Consider the following 22,500-nt stretch of genomic DNA (forward strand, 5'->3'; position numbering starts at 1 on the left):
AAGGGCTGCTACAATATCTATTAGCTCACATCAAATACAGTACACAGAATGCAAGGCCGTTCTTTATATGGCAAAGGGGAGGCAAGTGTTTCAGTCCAGGAAGCGAGAATAACAGTATTTGTGTCAGCGTTGGCGAGGTCGAAAAACATTGAGGCATTCAGAATCTTTTTTTAATTTGACACAAAAGGCTTTTTACTTGTAACGTTGTAAATTTTGATTTGTAATATAGCCAGTTATGTTTTGTCAGATATTAAACTGTGTTGGTTGTCCTATTTCTGCGCTGCTACTCCATTATTAAAGGTAGGTATGGAAGGTTGACAAACAAACAAATCCTTACAGCCCAGCTTGTTAAATCGCTAAATAATTTGCTACCAGGCTGGTTGAATCCAGCCACAAGTTTACACTCCATCACGAGACAGAGGTTATTTTAACTTCTCCAACAACAGCATGGTCCGTCTCACTAATCACACAACAACATAAACAACAACCACAACCACAAAATGTCAATCTACAGCTGGACAACAAAGATGGCCGACCTGGTCAGAGACCTGCAGGGACTCCACCACTCTGGCCCTCTGAACACCCACCAATGAGTCTTCTTCTCCCCCGTCCAGCCATCCCTCCCCCCTCGCCCCCCCCACCCCATCCTCGACATCTGCCTGTGTCCATGAATGAGCAATTAGCCTCACCGAAAGTCCCCCTGGATGCAGTGTTTTCCGTGGCCGCTGTAGCCACTGTGCAGTGACACAGGGCCTCAAATGTCAGCGGCTCGCAGAGGCAGGGTGGAGGCAGGGTGGAGGCAGGGTGGAGGCAGGGTGGAGGGGGGGATGGGGGAGACAGAGGCCGGGCAGCTCCTCTATGGTTTAATCAGGGCCAGGCCCCGGTTTAGAGACCGGGAACCGGCTCAGAGACCGGGACCAGGTTTATCTCTGGCTGGACCAGGATTCCCCTGGTTTCCTTAGCACTGGTATTTATTCTAAACCGGTTTAACCCGGTTTAGCAGCGGTCGCTGGGGTGTGTTGGCGTCACCGTGGAGATAGACGGCGGAGTATTGAGTAGAGGCTAAATAACGAGATGAGATATTTAATGGGGTCCAGACACAGAACCGACGGTCTCTTTTCTGAGAGATAACGTTTTAATTCTTATTTAAGAAAAATGGATATATCAGAAAAATGTATCTGAATCTGAATGAGGCAATATAAAAACACATATATAAATATCGAATTAAAACATTGTATTGAGATGAACCCCTGAAAATGTGTATTAACAGTGATAATAGGGTATTTTTGACTGAAAAAACTCCCTTTATCATGCAAATAAAGGAGCACTTTTTAATTGAAAACAAAATATCAAACAATATGTCCACAGAGATCGATGAAATATTGTACCCTGGTCTGTTGCTTGGCCCACTTCAGGTCTTATAAACCTGTTTATAAGTGTGTGTTGGGTTGGTGTTCCTGGTAACGTAGAGACACATATTGCATTCATTCACTGTCTTTCCTAGCAGTGGAAGCACAACAACAGAGGATCTGACCCAGCTGGAACAAGCTAATGGTTAACAAATCAACCGCTTATATTACACAGAGTTCTGTACACTCGGCCAGTTGTGCAAACCTCGAGTGAACTCTTTAAAAATAAACCCATCCATTGACTACCCTCCTTTGCTCAACTTGATATATTTTAAATAGATTATTTGATTAGTACACCGTGCGTGTATATTCCGCTCACATGGTGGGACGTAGGTTGGTGTGCGTGTGGGCGTACGTGTGTGTGCGTGTGCATGTGTGCGTGCGTGTACGCGTGTGTGCGAGCGGTGAAAGGCCTCTCGTGCACTCGATCAATAAATCAAAACCTTTATTTATTCAGAGAAAAGCCGCATCGAGGCGCGGCGTTCTCCTTTCCGAGCGTGTCCTGATTACGGCGGTACAGTTAAACACCCGACTCGTCCCGGACAGACAGACAGACAGACAGACAGACGGACCGACAGACCGACAGACAGACAGACAGACTGACAGACAGACAGACAGATTGACAGACAGACAGACAGATTGACAGACAGACGGACGGACAGACGGACAGACGGACAGACGGACAGACGGACAGACGGACGGAGGATCCGGTCTCAGACTGCGACGCGCGCGGGGCCTCACCTGTGTTGCTCCAGCGCCTGCCGGCTGTGCAGCTGCAGCCCGCACTCGCCGCAGCACAGCTGTCCCTGGGCCTGGCCCTCGCGCGTCATCCCCGCCGCGAACTGGCCCAGCCGGCTCAGCAGCTCGCGGTGCAGCAGGCCCTGGTGCAGGAGCCCGCCGTAGGCCCGGGGGTCCAGCTGCATGCCCAGCCCCGGGGCCACTGCCACGGACACGGGCCCCGGCCCCGGCCCCGCCTCGTGCCCGCCGGCCAGGCCGGAGTACAGCGAGGCCATGTGCCGCTCGGCCGGCCCCGGGTACCCGTCCGGGGAGTGCCCCGCCTCGTCCTGCCCCGTGTGCAGCTCCCGGGCGCTGGTGATCACGCTGCCCCTCAGCGGGGTCCCGGGGCCCTCGTCCCTGGGGGGGTGGTCCGTCCCGCCGGGGTGGTCCACCTGCATGCTCTCCGACTTGATGGTCCGGGCTCCGGGGTCCATGAAGGGGTTCTGGATGGAGGTGGGGCTGGGCCCCCGGGGGCTCAGCGGCTCCATGCGGATCTCCTTCCCCGCGGGGTCGGAGCCGGGGCCCTCGTGCTGGGGCTCCGTCTCGGCCATGCCCCTCTCGGCCATGTGGTAGAGGGCCAGGTGGTGCAGCGCGGTGGGGGTGGTGCCCCCGCCCCGCCCTCCCTCCTGTATGGAATGCTTCTTCGACATCAGCACGTGCCTCCAGTGCCTCGCTCGGCTGCCCTGGTCACCTCCTCCTCCGCCTCCTCCTCCTCCTCCTCCGCCTCCTCCACCTCCTCCGCCAACGAGCTCCGGCTGAAGGTGCTGGTTGTTCCGGCCCCCCGCCGACTCCTCCTGGCCGTCCTCGGCCTGGATGGTCTCCAGCACCTTCAGGCACTGCTCCTCCAGGTATTCTATCTCCAGGATCTCGGCGGCGTACAGCAGGTCGTCCAGGTCCTCGGCGCTGGCCTGCAGGGAGGCCGTGTAGGCGTACTCCAGGATCTGCTGGAAGGTCTTGGGCGACAGGAAGTCGAGGGCGTAGCGCAGGCTGCTGCGGTGGAACAGGATCTCAAACATCTTGCTGGTGCACGCCAGCACGGTGCGGTGCGCCGGGAACTCCTGGCCGTCCACCGTGATGATGACGTCGCACAGCGTGCCCGAAAGCCGCATCTGGTTGGCGCGCTGCAGCAGGGCGCTGGGGTGGGTGGGGTTGTGCAGCTGAAGGACGCCCATGATTGGTCAGAGCCGGATGATCCACTCGCACCCTGGACGCCGTCGTCGTCGTCGTCGTCCACGCGCGCATCAGGCGCCGTCGCTCTCGGAACCGCGCGGCTACAGTCGCTCGCTGAAGTCTGGAAGGTGGAGGGGAAGGGGGTGGAGGGGGTGAGGGAGGTGGAGGGAGGGAGGGGGGGTGGGGGAGGTGGAGGTTGGGAGGGGAGGTGGAGGTGGGGGTGGGGATATGGGACAAAAACACATCCATCTGGTTGAGTCGTGATCAAGTTAATATTCAATGTCAAATTGGAATTGCTTCCTGCTAACTCACGTCCTATTTAAATTCATAAGTAAAGAAAACACATTAAATTAAAATATAGTTGTTAAACACATGCACGATTCCGATATGGTGTAACGGGCAATTGCATCACGAAGTGATTCTAAATGACGTGAATACACGAATAATAACGCAATCATCTCGAGCCAACGTTCCGCGGGGTCACGTTTATGTTAAAACGACTGCCAAATTAAGGTGGACAAAATCTAAATGAATTATTCTAGCCTATAACATGTTGGATCACACAGTGCCTTGCCTCAACAGGTAGCGCACAATATAGATTTTCGAAATAATATCCTAATAATAATAAAAATAACCGCGTTAATTACGGACGAATGACCATAGAAGTACGACAACGCGTGCACGCTATAATAACGTCAAACCAGCCCAAATAAGTTCGAAAAGTAATCCACCTGCACAAGTCACGTTAAACGCCTGTACCCGATAGGCTACGTGCACCACGTAGTACCTTGGGACTCAATCCCAAGGTTATCCACTCAATGCAAAAAAATAAAAGGTAACAAATGGTGCATTTGCTCTTTATTTGCAACCCAACGCCTGCATGTAACAAACGCGTGCAAACGTGATGTTTTCGGCCACTCACCCGTGATGCTGCCACGCTGCATCCTCTCGCAACTAGCAGCAACAGCAGAGCGCATCAGGTGCACTCAGACACACACACATACACGCACTCTGCCTCTAAACCGGCGGATCGTTACAGAGCGCACGTCTAGTGCCATTGTCTCTCATTGAGAGGACCAACTTATCTTATGAAGCCACCGTGGGAGGATTTCTCTACACGAAGAATAAGAGATCGTAAAGTTTAAATCCTCCCGACAAGAGGGTCGAAACTTATCCGAGCATTTTTAGGGAGGGGTGCTTTTAATTTGAAACATCAGCAGTCCTCGATGGAACCCGAGCCACAAAATGTGGATAATTAAGATATTCCAAAAAGAATCCCAATTTGTTAAAAGTACAGCCTCCTTGTTCTTGATCGTAACGCCTGCATTAACACCCCTTAAATAAATACACACACGTACATACACCAGGCGCAGTGGGGTCGCCCCCTATACACGACTTGCGCTTACCTCGATATCCCGACGTCCTCTTGTGATTATCCAGGCAACATGATGGTTAGGCATTTCACAGTGCCCGCTCCAAACTCACTCCTGCTCTGAGGGAGCGGATCATCATCAGCCCAGCTACGTCACGCGTCTCCGCGTCTCCATCCCGCTGCAGAGAGAGACATCTACAGGACAGGCCGTGCAACCTGTTCCTGCACGTGGATTCTCTTCTCCAAACCCTCCCCCCCCCCCCCCCACCAAATATATAAATCAAATAACATGCAAGTGAATTCACTTGCATGATTATTTTACCGATAGACGGTAAAATAATCTGATTATTTTACCGATAGACCAATGATTGATTGATATACCGATGATCAATCTGAAATGAACTGTGACTGTTGATGTTTAACCCATTGTCATGACTCATTGCGTGTATGTCAGGACAATGGGTTTGGGCTGAGATGTGATTACATTTGAAAGTGTGTGTGTGTATGTGTCTGTCTCTCTGTGCGTGTGTGTGTGTGTGTGTGTGTGTGTGCGTGTGTGTGTGTCTGTGTGCGTGTGTTATTGTTTTAATACTATGTCAACGATAATACTGTTGACACAGTATTATTGGAAGCACTTTGTTTCGTTAAACATGAGTCTGTGTCCGTTTGTTTTGCGGACAGGGACCTGGACGGAGTGATAAACAAACTAGGGTGGCCCTCAGTCAGGGCCACTGCTCTCCAGGAAGATCCCAGCCAGAGATATCACTACACCCCCCGTTACATAAATAGACCTGACCCATAAACCTTCACCTAACTGGACACACATCCAGGCCGGATTGTGTCATTTATTTCGCAGGTTTTTTTTATGGGGGGGGGGGGGAAACAAGATTGTTTTTTTTTAACCAATCAAGAGACATTTTTGCAGTGGAACCACTCCAGTGATCCAGTGGTGTGCGCCTGGCGCAAGCTCATGACATGGCACAAACAAAAACAACGGCGGACGAGCGCCACCGTGTGGCGAATGATGCGTACTTACGCATGGATTGTATTAAGGAAATACCAAGAAACAAAATACTCCCCATGGAAGAAGAATAACAGACAAAAAAGGTGATTGAGAAACCATGTTTTATTTTCTTATAAGGGGTTAGCACTCACTTCTGAGTTTGACCCGATGGAAATAAAAGGGGGCCCCCAGACACGCGGCGACAGGGCGGTTCTCGTAAAGCGCTTCAGGCTGAGAGGCTTTAGACACGTCGACGTTTAACTACTGATATCAACATGCCACAGAACATTCCTTAATTCATCCACGGTCATCACAGCCTACAGGTACGAGTGCCTTCTTAGAAAAGTCGCCAAGGAAACGTCAACGTGAACCGTCCCGCCTCCTCTGTGCCCGTGGGGCCGGAACTTCAGACACACGTTGCTCCATCGAGACATTATTTTTTTTGTACAAAATAAAAAATAAAATAAATAAAAGTTATTAAAAAAATAAAATAAATGACCACATTTTACAGAACACTAGAATAACAATTTCAGGGCAGGGAGGAATATGGCGTCATTCAGAAGAAGCCCAAAGGTAACACCTAGGAAATTAATGAGGGGCTGGTTCGACGCCCGCGGGCCCACACACACGTGCGCGTACCCTTGGTCCTTTGGAGTAAACATGTTATTAACTGATTGAATTCATGCCAAGACTCGCAACATCTTCACCTTCACTATAGCTCGCAATAGATAGTGCTGTGACTGGAGACGGAAAAACAGTTTTTAATACACTACATGTGTTATAAGGACTACATTAGTCAATATTCTGTACTTCTATAGATATACACTATGAAAAGAATAGGCTCACTCGGTCACGACGAAGCTATGTTAGATTATTTTTATATTTCGTTTTTTTTTTTTACAGAAACTGATGACGAGACAATCTATCGATACACAGTCACAGAGCACAAGCTTGCAGGCAGGGGAATGGAAATTAAATCTTCCTAGTTTACAAAAAAACAATGCTTTTAAAATAGTTGAGGAATTACAGAGTTTAGGCATTTGGTCTGTTTGGTGTGAAGGGAATAAGGGTGTGTTGATCTTGTCACCGTGGTGGGGTCGTTTCTAGGGTCCAGGGTTAGGAAAACGTTTTTCTGGAGTCTGGAATATTTCGCAAACTTTTCTTTGAGGACAATCAATATTGACGCGTCATCATTTGGAGAACATGTGTGTGTTCTATGTACAGTGACAGTGGCAGCCATTTTGATAGAAGTAAACATGGGTAGAGAAACTAGCACTGTGTTAAAGCAGGTGTTCCAGTGAGAGTTAGGAGGGAGTGATATCGGACAACAGGCAGAAGATATGAGACACCCTTTGGAAGCTGTAGGGGTGGTTTAGCCAATCCTAATTGACATGTTCCTGTTCTGGTTTGCTATTGGTTCAACTAGTGTGGTTTGAGCAGTCAGGGGTTTTTCATTGGCCAGAACAAACTGGTTATTATTTCAAAAGGATAAACCTGGCAAAAGAAAACAATACAAAACACTTTGCAGGTCCCACATGCAAAAACCAAAGAGTTAAACGAGAATAGCCCCTAACATTATTTAATTATATTAAGATACAAAAAGCAAAATAGTTGCAGATTTGAAAAACATGAAAACAATACAAAATAATTTCTATATAATTCATATTTTCTTGTATATGTTCTTATAGATATGCCAGACAAAAAAAATCCACTCATATGTGTGGTCGGCACTTGAAGTGCGATACAGATGAAAAGTTGAACTCACCGTTTGCACCACACCTCAATGACCGACCGAATAATCTCTTAAGTGTCCCGTCGGGGATAAATAAAACAATAAAAAAATAAAATAAATCTCTTGTGACATGTAGATAAAAGCGATCTCTCCCACCCGCCCAGCAGCGACCGAACCAAAGATTAAAGAAGATAGAGCGGAATGGCCCCGTAGCTCTCGCCCAGAACCACCAAGTGAAAGTGTGGAGTGAACGAATATGCAGTTTAAGGGCACTGGAATAAAAAGGAAAGGAAATCTCCTGCAGCGTTATTCCTTCTGTCGGACTCCCCGATGCAGACATACATTATTCTTTATTTTTTTTTGGGGAGCGAGGCGGGGGGTCGGGCGTTGGGGGTTGGGGTTTGGGGGATTGGGGGTGACGTTGCGTCCCTGGGTCGTCGTATCATGCTTTACTGCTGCTGACGTTGGTCGCAATGAGGCTGTCGTGTTGGCCGGTGATCTCCGTTAACGCGCCGGCTGGCCCCGGCCTACGCTTCCCCTCGGAGAGCCGCTTCCTGGAACGGGAGACACACGGACCACAGCAAACACGTTAGCTAAGGCCGCCCGGCGTGGGCCGTGGCCTCACCTCCCCACCACCTGAACCGCCGTGGAGCCACGCAACACTGGGGACCGACTGGTTTAGCTTCACAGTCTCAGCCTTCACCACGTTAGCACATGAGGAAGGGGGAGGAGTTATCGTTTAGGTTTGCTTATATATATATATATATATATATGTATATTTATTAACATCTGGGGTGTTGGGGAAAATAGTGTGTGGAGGTAAACCCAAGCGCGGCCGTCACTCAAAGACACCACGGAATGGCCGCGGCGATTGATGCTGATGTCACGACATCCTCGTCATCGTGACCTCATCATCGCGACATCGCGCTGACATCGTGGTGACATCTCGATGACGTCATGGTGACATCGTCAAAGCGACATCTCGACGACATCGTGGTCACATCTAGATGACGTCATGGTGACATCTAGATGACATCATTATCGTGACTTCATCATCGACATCATCATGGTGTCTTCTCAATGACATCATCATGACATAATCATCGCGACTTCATCATGGGGTCATCTCGATGACCCCATCGTGGCATCATCATCGCGGCATCGTGATGACTTCATAGTGACATCTCGACATCATCGTGACATCATCATCATGACATCATCGACATCGTCATGGTGTCATCTCGATGACATCGTCGTGACATCATCATCGTGACATCTTGATGACCTCATCGTGACATCTCGACATCATCGTGACATCAACATCGTGACATCATCGACGACGTCAACGTCACCGATGACATCATCGTCATCAGCCGGCGTAGATCTCCCCAGGGCGGCGGGGGAGAGACCAGTCACCCCCCCCACCCCCCTCCCTCTCTGCGCCGCGGAGCCTGGGAAACAGGTCTCCGCTATACCCAACCTCCTTTCATCTTCTCTCAGCAAAGCCCTGGAGTAAGCCCCAGGATTGAGCCGCGGTGTCTGGTGAGCCGCACACGCTTTGAACCGGCTAACTGGCGTCGAGGCACGCACACACACACACACACACACACACACACACACACACTCACACACACAGAACAGGTTGTGCTGCAGAGCGAGCGAGAGGGAGCCATCGCCGCGGTCGTCGGCCGTGCACACGCACAACGCCATTCAGTCAAAGCCGCCGGCGGTCATGTGACTCGATGCAAATTCTACGTCATCATCATCGTCGACGTCATCATAATAATAAAAATCACAGCAATCTTTTTTTTCTTTTCAATGATGGTGGTGGTGGCGATGGCACGATGCGGTGGTCAACGCATGGGCACACACACACACACACACACACACACACACACACATAGACTGACACACACGCATGGAAACACACACACACACACACACACCCAAACACAGACAGAGATAACCTCTAGAGGGCGCCATACTGGTCGTTGGCAGGAAGCGCGGCCTTATTCAGAGTCTCTGACGGGTGGGCCCCGTCTCCGTTGGCCAGGTGGGACAGGGAGGAGGAGGGAGGGCTGTCCAGGCTAATGAGGTCTGGCGGGGGCAGGGTGGCGCCGTTGGGCAGCTCTGTGAGCCAGACCGGAGCGGCGGGGCTCAGCAGGTCGTGGGCGGGGTCTAAGGCCGGCCCCGGGTGGTTGTGGAGGGGCTGGTCCTGGACGGGGGGGGCGCAGGACGCCGCGGGGCTGGGGGTGAGGAAGCCCCCGCTCTGGGGGAGGGCTTCGAAGGCGGCGGGGGCGTCTCGGAGGGCGGGGCCGTCGCCGCCGCCGGCCGGCTTATCCCCGGCGGCGACGGCGGCGGCGCTCCCGGCGGCGTCGTCTCCGCCGCGGGGTCGTCCCGGGCTACCGGGTTCAGAGGCCATCGCTGGGACGGAGGAGGCGGCGTGGACCGGGGCCTGGGTTTCCACGGCTACGGCGGCGGCGGGCTGGGGGCGGGGCCCCGGGGGGCCGGGCGCCTGCCTCCGGGCCTCTGGGCCGGGGGAGGCGGTGGCCAGCGAGGACACGGGGAGGCCTCCTTTAGCGTGCAGCGCGGCGAGCTTGGGAGAGTTCCTGCGCTTGGGCGGGATGGGCGTGGCCGGTTTGGGGGAGCCGCTGGGGTCGGGGGTACGAGCTGGAGGCGGGGGGGTGGCCTCCTTCTTCTTCTCCTCCTCCTCCTCCTCCTCCGCCACCGCCTCCACCACCACCTCCCGCTCCTCCTCCGGGCGCGGGGGCCCGCCGGCTCTCTGCTCTATCAACGGGACCATTCTGGCGGCGACGGCGCTGTTGGACAGGAGCTGCGGGGGGTTGAGGGGGGCCGCGTGGGACTCGGGGGTTGGGGCCGGCGCGCGCACGGGCGTGGGCGAGGGGTCGTTGGCCGGGGTGGACAGGCTACAGGTGAGGGTGGTGGTCTCGCTAGAGGGGCTGCCCAGGGCGGGGTCATAGGTGGCGGTGTCAGACTCGGCGGCTACAGAAGAGGAGAGGCTGTCCAGGGCCAGGGCGGCCATGCAGGCGGCCAGCCTGAGAGAAGCGGGGAGAGAGAGAGCAGAGACACACAGACTAGACACCAGGGCGACCGAGACACGAGAGGGGAGGGGGGGGGGTGTGGCTCAGGGGCATGCAAAGGGTTAAGTTGGGGGCGGGGCCGGGTTTGAAGAGATAAGAGACGACGACACAACACAAACAAACAAACGGAACACAAAGAAACACACCAGCAGCCCGAAAAAACGGGACGGAGAAGCCTACTGAGAAAAGAAGAAAAAACGTCGGCGTAAAATGAATGAAAGGAGAACGAGGTTTCATGCTGTGAGTGGACATCGAACGAGGCACACAGCCCATACACACACACCCACCACACGCAGGACACAAAGCCGGGACATCCCAAAAGCAGCAGCAGCAAGTGGTTTGGGGCGGTCCGCGGACGACCTCCGAGGCACAAACCCACTTGTGGGGGGTTGAACAGTACCAGTCCCGTTCTCCTCCTAAAGGTCCTAGCGCTTTTCCTGCAGCACCCATACGGATTGCGGCGGCTAGCTAGCTAGCTAGCAAACAGGGGGTGGGGTGGGGGTGGGGAGGGCTTGCTAAACGGAAACAAAAAAAAGCCCTCTTTTCTTTTCAAGCCTTGAACTGGTATTGCTTCAACCTCGGTACGATGAGGAAATCAAAGTCCGGAAGCGCTGAGAGCAAACACGTAGAAGACGGCGATAATTCATCCCGAGGGAGATAAAAAGGAAAACATTACCTTGACACAAATCAACGGAAAAAAGGGCCTTTTATATTGGACTCCACGGAAGAAACAACATGGCGCCCGCGTGAAAGGTCAGAATTTATAGATTGCGTAACACAATGGAAATTGCTCAAATACCATTACTGTCAAACAACGCCAGGAGCGATTCTTCAAAAGTGGAGTGCAATACAGCAGCAGCGATAAACACAAACAAAACCAAACAGTTTCACCACCGTTGTAGCGCGAGACCTCGATACTCACTCGGGCTCTGTGAGGGGCGTGGTCTCGTTGGGTTCCGTGGGGCCCCCGGCGTTGTGATTGGCTGTGCACTCGTCCTCCGTTCTCACCTCCACTATGGGCTCCTTCGACTCGTCCTTTCTGTAAAGAACGACAGCGTTGCGACGTGTGACGTGTGTGTCCCGTTCTGCGCATCGTCAACCTCATTCCATCTACAAACCGCCCCCAAACTGTCAACACTCGACACCTCCGTCAGTGCGTTACCAGGGATGCATTGTGGGGCATGTATTGGATTCCTAGCCTGTTGAGGTAACTTAAACATGTCTATCTGTTCGTGTTCCTCTTTAGTTTATGTGTAAGTTGGCTTTGCACTTTTTGAGTGCCGTGGCAAGGTCGTCCTGACTCCCAGACGAAAGGTACTGGTTTTGATCCCCCAATATGCAAGAGGCCCTCACACCCATGACCCCCTACTTGATGACATGTATCTGAACTCACTGCACAAGTCGCCTTGACTCAACATATATACAGACCCAACAGTCTTAATATGTACCTGTCTCTCCAAAACCTAGAAATCTGAGTGACCAGGGTACTGGAACAAATATTTTTGGCAGAAAGAAAAATAAAATGTCACGTAACAAAATGTATATGCGTTCTATTTGGCAATGTCAACATTAAAAGGGTGGCGTTTCAACCACTTGTTCATTTTCTCGACTTTCTATTGTCTGGGTTTCAGAATTTAAAGTCGCTCAGGTTGAATTGTTTTTAATAGTTAGCTTTCAATTTTCGGAGTACCCCCTGCAGTACTCCAATTTACCCCTAGGGGTACGCGTACCACCATTTGAGAAGGGTGGTCACTCACATGAAGGCGGCTGTCCCCTCCTCCAGGTTCTGGCCCTTGGTTCCGGTGCCGGGCTTGCCACACAGACACATGATCAGGCCGCACTTGTTGACGAAGAAGCAGGTGATGTCCACGGCCAGCAGCAGCAGCACGAAGAATCCCACCAGGATGCCGGCAATCACCCCCATGGGCAGGTTCATCAGGGAGTCGTCGCTCACGTCTGCTGGGGAATCGAGACAAAGCCGCGGTGACATGACCTCCAGCGTTAGGGTTGGGGGGGTCTACAGAGGGTCAGGGAAGGGGTCTGTGGATCCCTGCTAACGATCTACTGCTAGGGTGTAGCTACGTCTAGTGACGGTGGGTCAAGATGGGTTTAACTCACCTGAGTGGTACACTGTAGCTGTCAATGTGTTTTAAGAGGTGGGTGTCACCGGTTTAGACTTCACATCCCATTGTGGAGTTTATAGTTTTAATAGAACTGGGGTAAGCTCATAAATTAAAAAATAAAATAAAAAAGCAGGCACTTATATTAAAACCCCATTTATTTGATATTAGAATCCAGACGACCAAAGATGTGCATTGTATGGCTATGTTACAAAAACAAAACTAGAACACTTTGTGTGAATACATTTCGTGATATGTTTTAGCACAAACCAAAAGGGTTTTGACGTCCGTTTTGAAAGACAGCCAGATGTCATAACATCAAATATGAATCAATTCCACCATTAAAAATCAATTTAGCTCTTTTGCACGACAAGACTCATCGGGGGACCAGATGCAGTTAACAAATAGACACAGCAAATTTAAAACACAGAAAAAAAACAAACATGTACTTGTTTATGTTCCAAGAACCTACAATCCATAAAGTCAGCAGTGCCGCGTCTCCCCAGAGGCTGGGCTGGCCCACGTCCAAGTGCATCAGGGCTACCGGGCCACCCAGCACCAGCTAGACGTATAAAAGCCCCCGTCTCTCTCCGATCCACCCTTCCATCCGCATTACGGTGGAGCTCAGTGCTTGGAAGGCCTGGTGTTGCTGTGTGGGCGGGTGGAACGGATTTGTACTATCGCTCATCGTCTTCTGTTTTTAAATCAGTGGTTGCTTTGTCTGGACGCTATTTATAGTTGTACTTTTCAACAGCTTTGGGCCGTTTGTTGTTGTTGTTGTTGTTGTGGTCGTGTGTTTTATTGTAATTTGAATCTGCTGGTTAAATCATTTCTGTACCTGTGATATGTAATGTTGTCTCGGACAACAGCCGGAGAAGACCTGCTGATCGTCAAGGCTCCAGCTAATGGGCATCCTAAGAATAACAAATTAACGACGCACACTTGGTGTGCGTCAACGATGGCGTCATACTCGGGACGAGTTGCGGCCACTTAAAGTGGTCTGGGGAGCAGAGAGGAACCAAAACGCTGTTTCAGTGAGCATGGACAGAGGGGAAAACGCTGGCGAAGAAGAAACTAACTGCTGTTTTACATGTAGCTTGGGTAAGACTGGTGGACCAGTACTAGTAGAATAGCTCAGAATAGCTCATAACAACCGTAAACTAGTGCTACACCACACACAGGGAGTGGACTCCTGCTGCCGTCTGTCTGACCACGGCAGTAGTTTCATAATCCTACTTTGAGTCCAGAAATAGCCCTTGAATTATCTTGTCAAGTCCATTTTTGTTACGCCCGCTGACGGAGACCGGAAATAAACGGATCACAGAGGATCGATACGCAGCAGCACCTGACGTAGCCACGTAATGATTCCCTGTCGAGATGTTCCGCTCAGTTTGGCGGGGGGAAAGTCAGAAGCAATACGTGTTTCCGGTTCGGGAATGACCCTTTCTTTGTTTGAATCGGTCAAACACATCCGTGCGACAAATTACTGGATTGTAGGTTTAAGAATTCATCATATGTATAGATTGCAAACGTCACAATCAAACACCCCCCCCCTTTCACGTTTCTCACACAGCATCGTCACACTTAAATATTAATCAGAACAACAAAATCAAACAAACTGGGAAATCAGGTTAAGAGTGTCCGTCCCTCGAGCACCGGTTAATGTTATACATATTTACAGTAGAATCCACGCGAGTCGTCGTGTTGTTGTGAGTGAAGACCAGGGACAGTGAGGGGGGCAGCGGGAGGTGTGGGCTGATGGGGGACACCTCGACGCTAAACTCAACACAAAGCCCCTCTAGTGTAGATTACGACGGTCGCACCCATTCTGTTGTCTAGTGCCGACTCCTAGTCGCCCCGCGTCTACGCGTCACGGGGCGAGGGGGATGAGTGGGTTGTGGCCCCTGGGAGATGGGGGGGTTGTGGCCCCAGGGGATAGGTGGGTTGTGGCCCCAGGGGATGGGTGGGTTGTGGCCCCAGGGGATAGGTGGGTTGTGGCCCCTGGGAGATGGGTGGGTTGTGGCCCCGGGAGATTCCGCTGCCTTTGGTTTTTAAGACGTCGTGTCTGGAGAGTTCTGCAGCTGCTTTTTGTCCATCCATGGAATGAGACGTTTCATGTGTGTTGACGTGTTTGTGTGCGTGGTGATCTGTGTGAGTGTCTCTGGGTGCATGCGTGCATGAATCATGTGTGGAGTGTGCGTGCGCGACGATGTGTAGGCATACGTGTTATTGTGTGTATGTGTCTGTGTCTCGGTGCGTACGTTGACGTAGGTGCATGCATGTTAACATGAGTATTTGGGTGCACGCATTTGGGTGTGCGTCTGCATGCACGTTAGTGTGTGCATGTGTGTATGTGTCCGTGTGTGTGGGGGTGTGCACATCTTTTAGAACAGAGTCTGTTTGAGCAGCTGTAACAGCCTCCAGAAAAGACAGTTGGGCCTGAGACAAGGCAGCAGTGCCTCCTCCTCCTCCTCCTCCTCCTCCTCTTCCTCCTCCTCCTCCTCCTCTCTGTATATACTGTCAACCCAAGACGTTAAGCCAGGCTCCCGCGGCACTAGGACAGCAGGAGTCCAGCCCAGAGGGACAGGAGGAGGGAGGCCATAGTGTACGTCACAGAGGAGCAACCCTGAGTGGCTGGATGCACCACAGCCGCGGCCCAGAACGATTGCGTACGAGTTGATTGGTCGAGGGGGGAAGGGGGCAGGGGGGGGGGGGGGGGGGGCGAGAAAAATGGTGGCCGGTCACATCAATGTCCAGGGGATGCCGGAACATCGCACGGGAAGATGGAGAGAACGGAGAGAGAGAGAGAGACAGAGGGAAATGGAGGGGAGGGACAGAGAGAGACAGAGAAAGAAAGAGAGAAATAATAGGAGAAAGACAAAAGGGGGGAACAAAGGAAAGAGAGACACATGAAAATATGTTTTGGAAAAAAATATGAAGAGTGAAAAGAATAACAGGTTTTTTTTTGTTTTTACTTTCTTCAAACACAAGGGGAAAATTTGAAGGAGATGGCGAAGGGAAATAAAAAAAAAAGTAGGTAGAAGGAAAACACACGCGCCCACACACATCAAAGCGATAGGCAGGAACGAGGCGCAGGGATTAGGGTTTCACTACGTGGCCAGACATCGACTCCTCACAGGGGCGGGGCTGGGGACGAATAAGACGGTGAGAAACGAGCGAGGAAAGAGAAAGCAGGCGAGGGAAACAGAAGATAGGGCTGTGCTGTCATGTTACCGCCAAGCGCTCTCAAGTGGCTAATATTAATGGCTTGTAGCAGGGCTGTGTGCTTCAGCTAGCGTGGCTGAGTTTTAATAAATAAAAAGGCTAGGACCCGCAGCTACGAGTTAATTAGCTGTTATTCCAGCCCAGTGTACTGTAACGTAAAGCCCCAGCAGGCTGTTTGCAAGCTTGGACCGCGAGAACCCTGTTGTTCGCTGTTATTAAAACAGTAAATAAAAAATAGAATAGCATAAAGGTGGAAGTGCGGTTTAGTGCTTTTTCAGGAGCCAACTCAAAACTTGCCAAGCCAGGGCTGTCAAGTGAAACTTCTGAACAGAGCATTTTTAGCCCTGATTTTTAGTCCTTTCTGACAAACATCTGTCTGGGAAAATAAACTATTTTCTCCATGGATACATTCGGCGCGTCAATAATTGAACCGATGTTGAAATGGAGGTCGCCTGTCCCGGGCAAGCCTTGAGATCTCTGACTGTGGGTTTAGTCCCGGGTTGACCCTTGAGATCTCTGACTGTGGGTTTAGTCCTGGGTTGACCCTTGAGATCTCTGACTGTGGGTTTAGTCCCAGGTTGACCCTTGAGATCTCTGAATACGGGTTTAGTCCCGGGTACAGCTTTGAGACACTGATTGTGGGTTGAGTAACAGGTTGAGCTTTGAGGTCACTGAATATAGGTTTAGTCCCGGGTACTGCTTTGAGACACTGATTGTGGGTTGAGTAACAGGTTGAGCTTTGAGGTCACTGAATATAGGTTTAGTCCCGGGTACTGCTTTGAGACACTGATTGTGGGTTGAGTAACAGGTTGAGCTTTGAGGTCACTGAATATGGGTTTAGTCCCGGGTACAGCTTTGAGACACTGATTGTGGGTTGAGTAACAGGTTGAGCTTTGAGGTCACTGAATATAGGTTTAGTCCCGGGTAAAGCTTTGAGACACTGATTGTGGGTTGAGTAACAGGTTGAGCTTTGAGGTCACTGAATATAGGTTTAGTCCCGGGTACAGCTTTGAGACACTGATTGTGGGTTAAGTAACAGGTTGAGCTTTGAGGTCACTGAATATGGGTTTAGTACCTTTGTGAGCTTTGAGTTTTCTCAAAGTGTTTAGTGTGAGCATTGGGTTTAGTGTATATTTTTAGTAAGGGTGTGAGCTGGGAGTTTAGTGCACTAATCAGAACGGGGGCCAGCATCCACACGGTTAGGATCAAGGTGTTAAGTGAAGGAAAACCTGGAATGGCGGAGGGCTCTGCGGCGGTCCTGAAGAAGAAGGATCCGGGCTGGGACTTCCCCTTCTGGTTCTCGGCCACCACCAGCACCTCGTACTCTGTGTCCCAGCGCAGCCCCGTCAGCAGCACGTGCTCGCTGGCGCTGGGCAGCTGCATCTCGGGCTTCCAATCCGACGTCTGCTTCTGTGGGCACATGACCAGGACCGACCAATCAGACGGGCCGGAGGTAGGGCTGGGCGATTAATCGAATTTTGATCGCGATTTAGATTTTAGCGTCAAACAATCACAAAACTAAATGTTTTATAGAAAGAACAGCTGGATACATATCTGTAAATTACTTTAGATTTGAACATTTTCTATTTGACCATTTTGTGTATTTTTTTAAGGCAAAATTTCAAAGTTCTCAGTTACAAAGTGTTTTTTTGGGGAGAGACATGCTGAATAAATACATCATGTTTTCAAACACAAAAATAATCGTTTGACTAATCGTGATTTAAATATTGACCAAAATGATCGCTATTATGATTTTTCCCCATAACCGAGCAGCCTTAGCTGGAGGGACGCTGAACAAGCCTGGCTATTGCCAGACCAAGCTCAATCGGAGGTTGCCCATTGGGCTGGGGAAGCTGCTGTCATTTTCTTCAGCACCAGAGGCGTGATCAACGGGCCTAGTTCAACTGACTCTGTACGCAATTGGCTGCTTGCCGTCGCTTCCCTGTCGTCATTGTGTTAAACCAGCCAATAGCGCGCCAGGGGGGAAAGCCAGCTTGGTGATTGGCTCCCGCAAACACTTGAGACTAGAAAGAAATGAATTGCTCTTCTCCAGACCCTTCTGCAGGGCGAACTCAAATCGCCGGCAGAATGGGCGGGGCTACCCAGTCTTACACCATCGGGCCGGTCGATGTGATAGGGTGGAACCGTGCACCCTGATCAAGGGGTGGGGTTTCCGTTCGGTTTGGTTTGATGGGGGCTTAGCTTCGCCCGAGGGCAGAACGACGTCGTAACAGCAGCAGCAGCAGCAGCAGCACGTAATAATCAAACATCAATACAAATAAAAAAAAAGTGAGTAAAATGACAGCAGCTCTATCGGGCTTATAAAAAAATTACGATCGCACAAGGATACCAAACGAAGTGAATCAAATTACATTATCTGTCGTCGTAATAGTGTATGTACACATGCTTTATATTTGAGTACAGGGCTGGGGGGCGGTACTCACCGGCCGGTAGCGGATCAGGTAGTGCAGGATGGGGGATCCCCCGTCGTCCTGTTTGATCCAGTTGACCCTGAAGGAGTTTCCCTTGGGCCGGGGGGAGCCCTCCAACTTAGGGGGGTTGGGTTTCCCTGGGAGCACACAGAGAGGACGCAGACGAGAGGGGGGGGGGGGGGGGGGTTGGGGTGATGAGGGGGTATCATTAGAGGAAAATAAAGAAATAAATAGATGAAAGTAAAAGGATTAAGCGCTAGGAGGCAGGTTAGTCTTTTTGTGCCGAGATGAGGGTTTGAGATGGATCGACCTGTACATTGAAAACTGAGGAATTAATAGACAAAAAAAGTCAGTTGAAAAGTAAAAGTTTCCCATTTGGTAAGGAGGGGGTGCGTGCTCTCTCTCTCTCTCGCTCTCTCTCGCTCTTTATTTTTATTTGGGTAAATCCTTTAAGAACGGCATGCTGTTTCATCTTCCTTTAGGTACCGGAGCTCAGGTAGACTAATTAGCAGAGTCTGCTCAAGAGTCTTTACGTGAGGCTGCGTGTGCGTGCCTCTCAGCGTTCCTCGGGCATTGAACTGCCAACCGACGTTCAAGCAGCAGGGCCAGGGGTTACGCGGCTCATGAAGTCAGACGCTTATGAAGCAAGCTGAGAGAAATCAGAGTTTCTGAGCGGCGGGAAGTCTGCACGAAGCACTCCACATGACACAGGACTGTTGTGACAGCGTTGGACCTCTTGAAATTCTCTGTGATATTTGAATAGGAATGTGATCCGAGGAATTAGATGTAAATAGATGAGTTGTCAGAGTGACTCACGATGTTGACTCACGCGTTCAATGCTGTTGTTTTTTTGCAGTTTGAGAACATTTAGTCTTACGGGAACGAATGCGCAGCCGCTCCGCGTGTGATGCCAGCGATGGAAGCCAGCGACCACAGAGGAAAGAGATTCATTTTAAATGCTACTTAAAAACACAATGTTTTAGCAGGGGAATGTCTGCCTACGAGTTTTAAAAAATGTGATTGGAGCCGTCGTGAGAGTGCTGTAAAAGTTCTAGGAAACCGACAGATTGGGTTCCACAGGAGTGAGTGTGAGGGATTGTCAAACGCTGTCAAACCCAAGTTACACAATCGCTGGAGCCAGGGTGAACAGCCAATAGAAAGCCAGCACCCTGCGGAAAGGCGTTTTGGAACGTTTTCAACTTTACAAGTTTTAGTCATAAATCACAAAGCAATGTTCTCCAAGACTTTGTGAGATCCACGTGGATCCGTTCTCTACTGAAAAAAAGTGTTTTTTTGGGTGTAACCTACTCTTTAATGACATGTAGCCTCGGTTAGCTGCTTTAGCTTGTGAATCATTCGCACACAGCACACACACATGAAGAACAACACAGGGGCGTGAACACAAACAGGAACTGAGTGTAGGCTGCGGTCGTGTTTCTCTTGCAGTAACACAAATAAGAATAATGAGAAAAGTATTAAATGTCAGGTAAGGGCGGCGGACGATCAGGATTATTGTACGATCAATGATAAATCGAATGAATAATAGCTCTTGTAATTCTGACTGGAGGAGCGAAGAAGCTGCTTTACAATTCAGGTAATGCCGGCCCCTTAAATCTCCATTAAACCCACACCCAGGCCTAAATGCAGACGCTGTCGTCTACAGTGTCGTGTTAACAGCGTGCCGGGTTTGAAGGGAACAGGGTGAGTGCGGAGGATTTAGTGCGTGGGCTGGCGTTGACGTTAAGACTTTCTGACGGACGGGAGGATTCCTCTTCTCAGGGGAATTTACCTTCTGCAGAGAGTGGTGGAAGACCGGGAGATGTGATGGGTGGAACGGAAAGTGGTCGGAGGTGAATGAAAGGGGAGATGAATGGACAATAAAACAGTTAAAAAGACATGCAGAGAAGTTCAAACAGGAAAACGGTTCAAACCGAAAGCAAAAGGGAAAACGTGAGCAACACAAGGGGGTCCATGGCGCTGAGATGAAGAGAGGAGACGGACTCTGGGCCAGACGAAGACGCAGACAGTGGATAGAGGCTTCAGGCTCCCTACCTATCTTAACCGAAGAAGTGGATTTATTACTTATAACCCAGGCTTCCCCCCCGGGCCCGTATCCCACCTCCCTCCTCCCAACTGATATTAAACACAGTTGAATTAGAAGGGAAGGGAGGAGAGGAGAGCCTTCATTTCCACTGTCTGTTTCCACGGCGGCTAGTAATTCTACAGGACTGCAGCGTTTTCAAATCAAATCACGGTAGAAGTGATGTCTTTAATCAGCCCGTCCAGACACATATTTGAGCTTAATAAAACGCCAATGGAACATATTTTATTATCAGCGTCTGCGAGAGGGGTTAGTTGATGGTGTCGTGATTTCCCATCTTTTGAGTTGGGCTATGGGGGGGAGGGGGGGGGTTTGGGGGGGGCGGCTACTACAACAAGCGGCTAGCATGACAGCATGACGGTGCTAGGAGGAGCTATTATGCTACGCTAGCTGTGAACAACAAACCTGTTTCCTCAGTGGTAAAATGAAAAATTCCGTCTAGGAACATGAGAGAAATGACATCAACACTGACAAATGAATATTTAAATAAACAATGCCTAATCTCTACATGTTTGTTCAAGATATATACTTAACGATTAGCCAAGTTCACCTGCACATTGCATGTTGTGCCATATATGTTGGCGTTCCGTTTTACTAAACAGTGACTATCATTATTTTTAATGATCTCCACAGCTAGGAAAACACTGTTACACACAAAACGGCTAAATGAAAGGTTGTTGAAATGTTTGTTTTGAAATAGCCTCAGCAAGACTTTTAGCATTCTTTTTTTTTTGTAATGCCTGAGAGAAATATGTGTCAGCCAAACAAACTAAATCGAATTTACTTCGCTCTCAAAGTTAACTTTTGACAAGATGTAATTTTTTTGCCAATCTGTTGCTGTGCTAATCAGTGGCAGGCGTTCTTCAGAAGTGGTACTTCTTTGAAAGTGAACAGGGAAAACAAACAAATGTTGGTAGAAGATTAGAAGATCTATGTGGTTATCATCTGGGCCATCTTGATTCCTCATCACTCAAGCTGCAACACTGTAATTAAGCTACAGGATCATTAATGTCCACCAAAAACTGATGGTTTGGTTGTGAGATTGTGAGGTTGTTGTTGTCGCCACAGAAAAATGTTATCTCTCCTCCATCAATGCCCGCTTGCGATAACATAATAACATATGAATGCCATTTTATATATTGTTATCAATGATGGATTGTTTTTGTGTTAATTATGTTATGGATTTTTTCACTTGAAATTCTATGTAAAAGCAGCTATAGATTAAAACTAGGACTAAGGAATCTAAAAGCAGCTATAGATTAAAACTAGGACTAAGGAATCTAAAAGCAGCTCTAGATTACAAGTAGGAATAAGGAATCTACAAGCGACTAATAAAACTAGGACTAAGGAAACTACAAGCAGCTCTAGATTAAAACTAGGACTAAGGAATCTACAAGCAGCTCTAGATTAAAACTAGGACTAAGGAATCTACAAGCGACTCTAGAGTGAAACTAGTACTCCTATTAAAGCAGCTCACTTACTTGAGAGTGTATAACCTGATTGATAAATAAGAGAAATAAAGCATGGAACATAAGATGTGATGAATGAACTGAAATACACAGGACATGATTTCAGTACTCTACTACTGTGTTTACTTGACTGTGCTGTATCCTAGCATGGTAGCAAGCAGCCTCACCAACAGAGGGTGCTAAAAACTAACTAATGCCTCACCTAACTATCAGGAGGTTGGAAGCAGAGGTATCTTCCGAGAACTTCTCCATCTCCAATCGTTTATTGGATATATGGTATTCAGTCACATTAATAACCAATTAATTTACCACGCAAAACTAGTGATTTGCTAACGTTTTTCGGTCAAAATGTATCAAACATTAATCATGGCTATTCGGTCTCTTTGTCAAAAGTGTAACACTACAGTAGACTGAGGACTAGCCAAGATGTGCTATCAGTTAGCGTAAGCGGTAATCTGACCGCAGCTGAACACAGTCGAATGCATCAACGGTGAATCGCTCATCAATAACAACCACTTCTGGCCTCACGGTGACCCCCGGTGAATTAATAACACGTGGCGGAAAATCCAATACGGCAAATTATGAATAG

General features: G+C 49.6%; 2 protein-coding genes across 2 annotated transcripts in view; both read right to left on the bottom strand.

Moving 5' to 3' along the window:
* Nucleotides 1-3,358, bottom strand: part of zbtb16b (zinc finger and BTB domain containing 16b) — a gene marked incomplete at both ends in the record, with an annotated part of 22,671 nt that extends 19,313 nt beyond the window's left edge. The window contains one exon of the mRNA XM_079733536.1: nucleotides 2,151-3,358. Coding sequence (XP_079589662.1) covers nucleotides 2,151-3,358 — 1,208 coding nt within the window. The remainder of the gene's footprint in view (nucleotides 1-2,150) is intronic.
* A 4,547-nt stretch (nucleotides 3,359-7,905) lies between these two features.
* ncam1b (neural cell adhesion molecule 1b) overlaps nucleotides 7,906-22,500 on the bottom strand; it is a gene marked incomplete at its 3' end in the record, with an annotated part of 75,699 nt that continues 61,104 nt past the window's right edge. Inside the window, exons 16-23 of the mRNA XM_079733519.1 lie at nucleotides 21,924-21,938; nucleotides 20,848-20,880; nucleotides 18,354-18,478; nucleotides 17,139-17,319; nucleotides 12,322-12,523; nucleotides 11,487-11,603; nucleotides 9,449-10,519; nucleotides 7,906-8,017 (exon numbers count right to left, since the gene is read on the bottom strand). Coding sequence (XP_079589645.1) covers nucleotides 7,906-8,017; nucleotides 9,449-10,519; nucleotides 11,487-11,603; nucleotides 12,322-12,523; nucleotides 17,139-17,319; nucleotides 18,354-18,478; nucleotides 20,848-20,880; nucleotides 21,924-21,938 — 1,856 coding nt within the window. The remainder of the gene's footprint in view (nucleotides 8,018-9,448; nucleotides 10,520-11,486; nucleotides 11,604-12,321; nucleotides 12,524-17,138; nucleotides 17,320-18,353; nucleotides 18,479-20,847; nucleotides 20,881-21,923; nucleotides 21,939-22,500) is intronic.

Source organism: Pollachius pollachius, assembly GCF_949987615.1.
Source record: "Pollachius pollachius genome assembly, chromosome: 3".
NCBI lineage: Eukaryota > Metazoa > Chordata > Actinopteri > Gadiformes > Gadidae > Pollachius > Pollachius pollachius.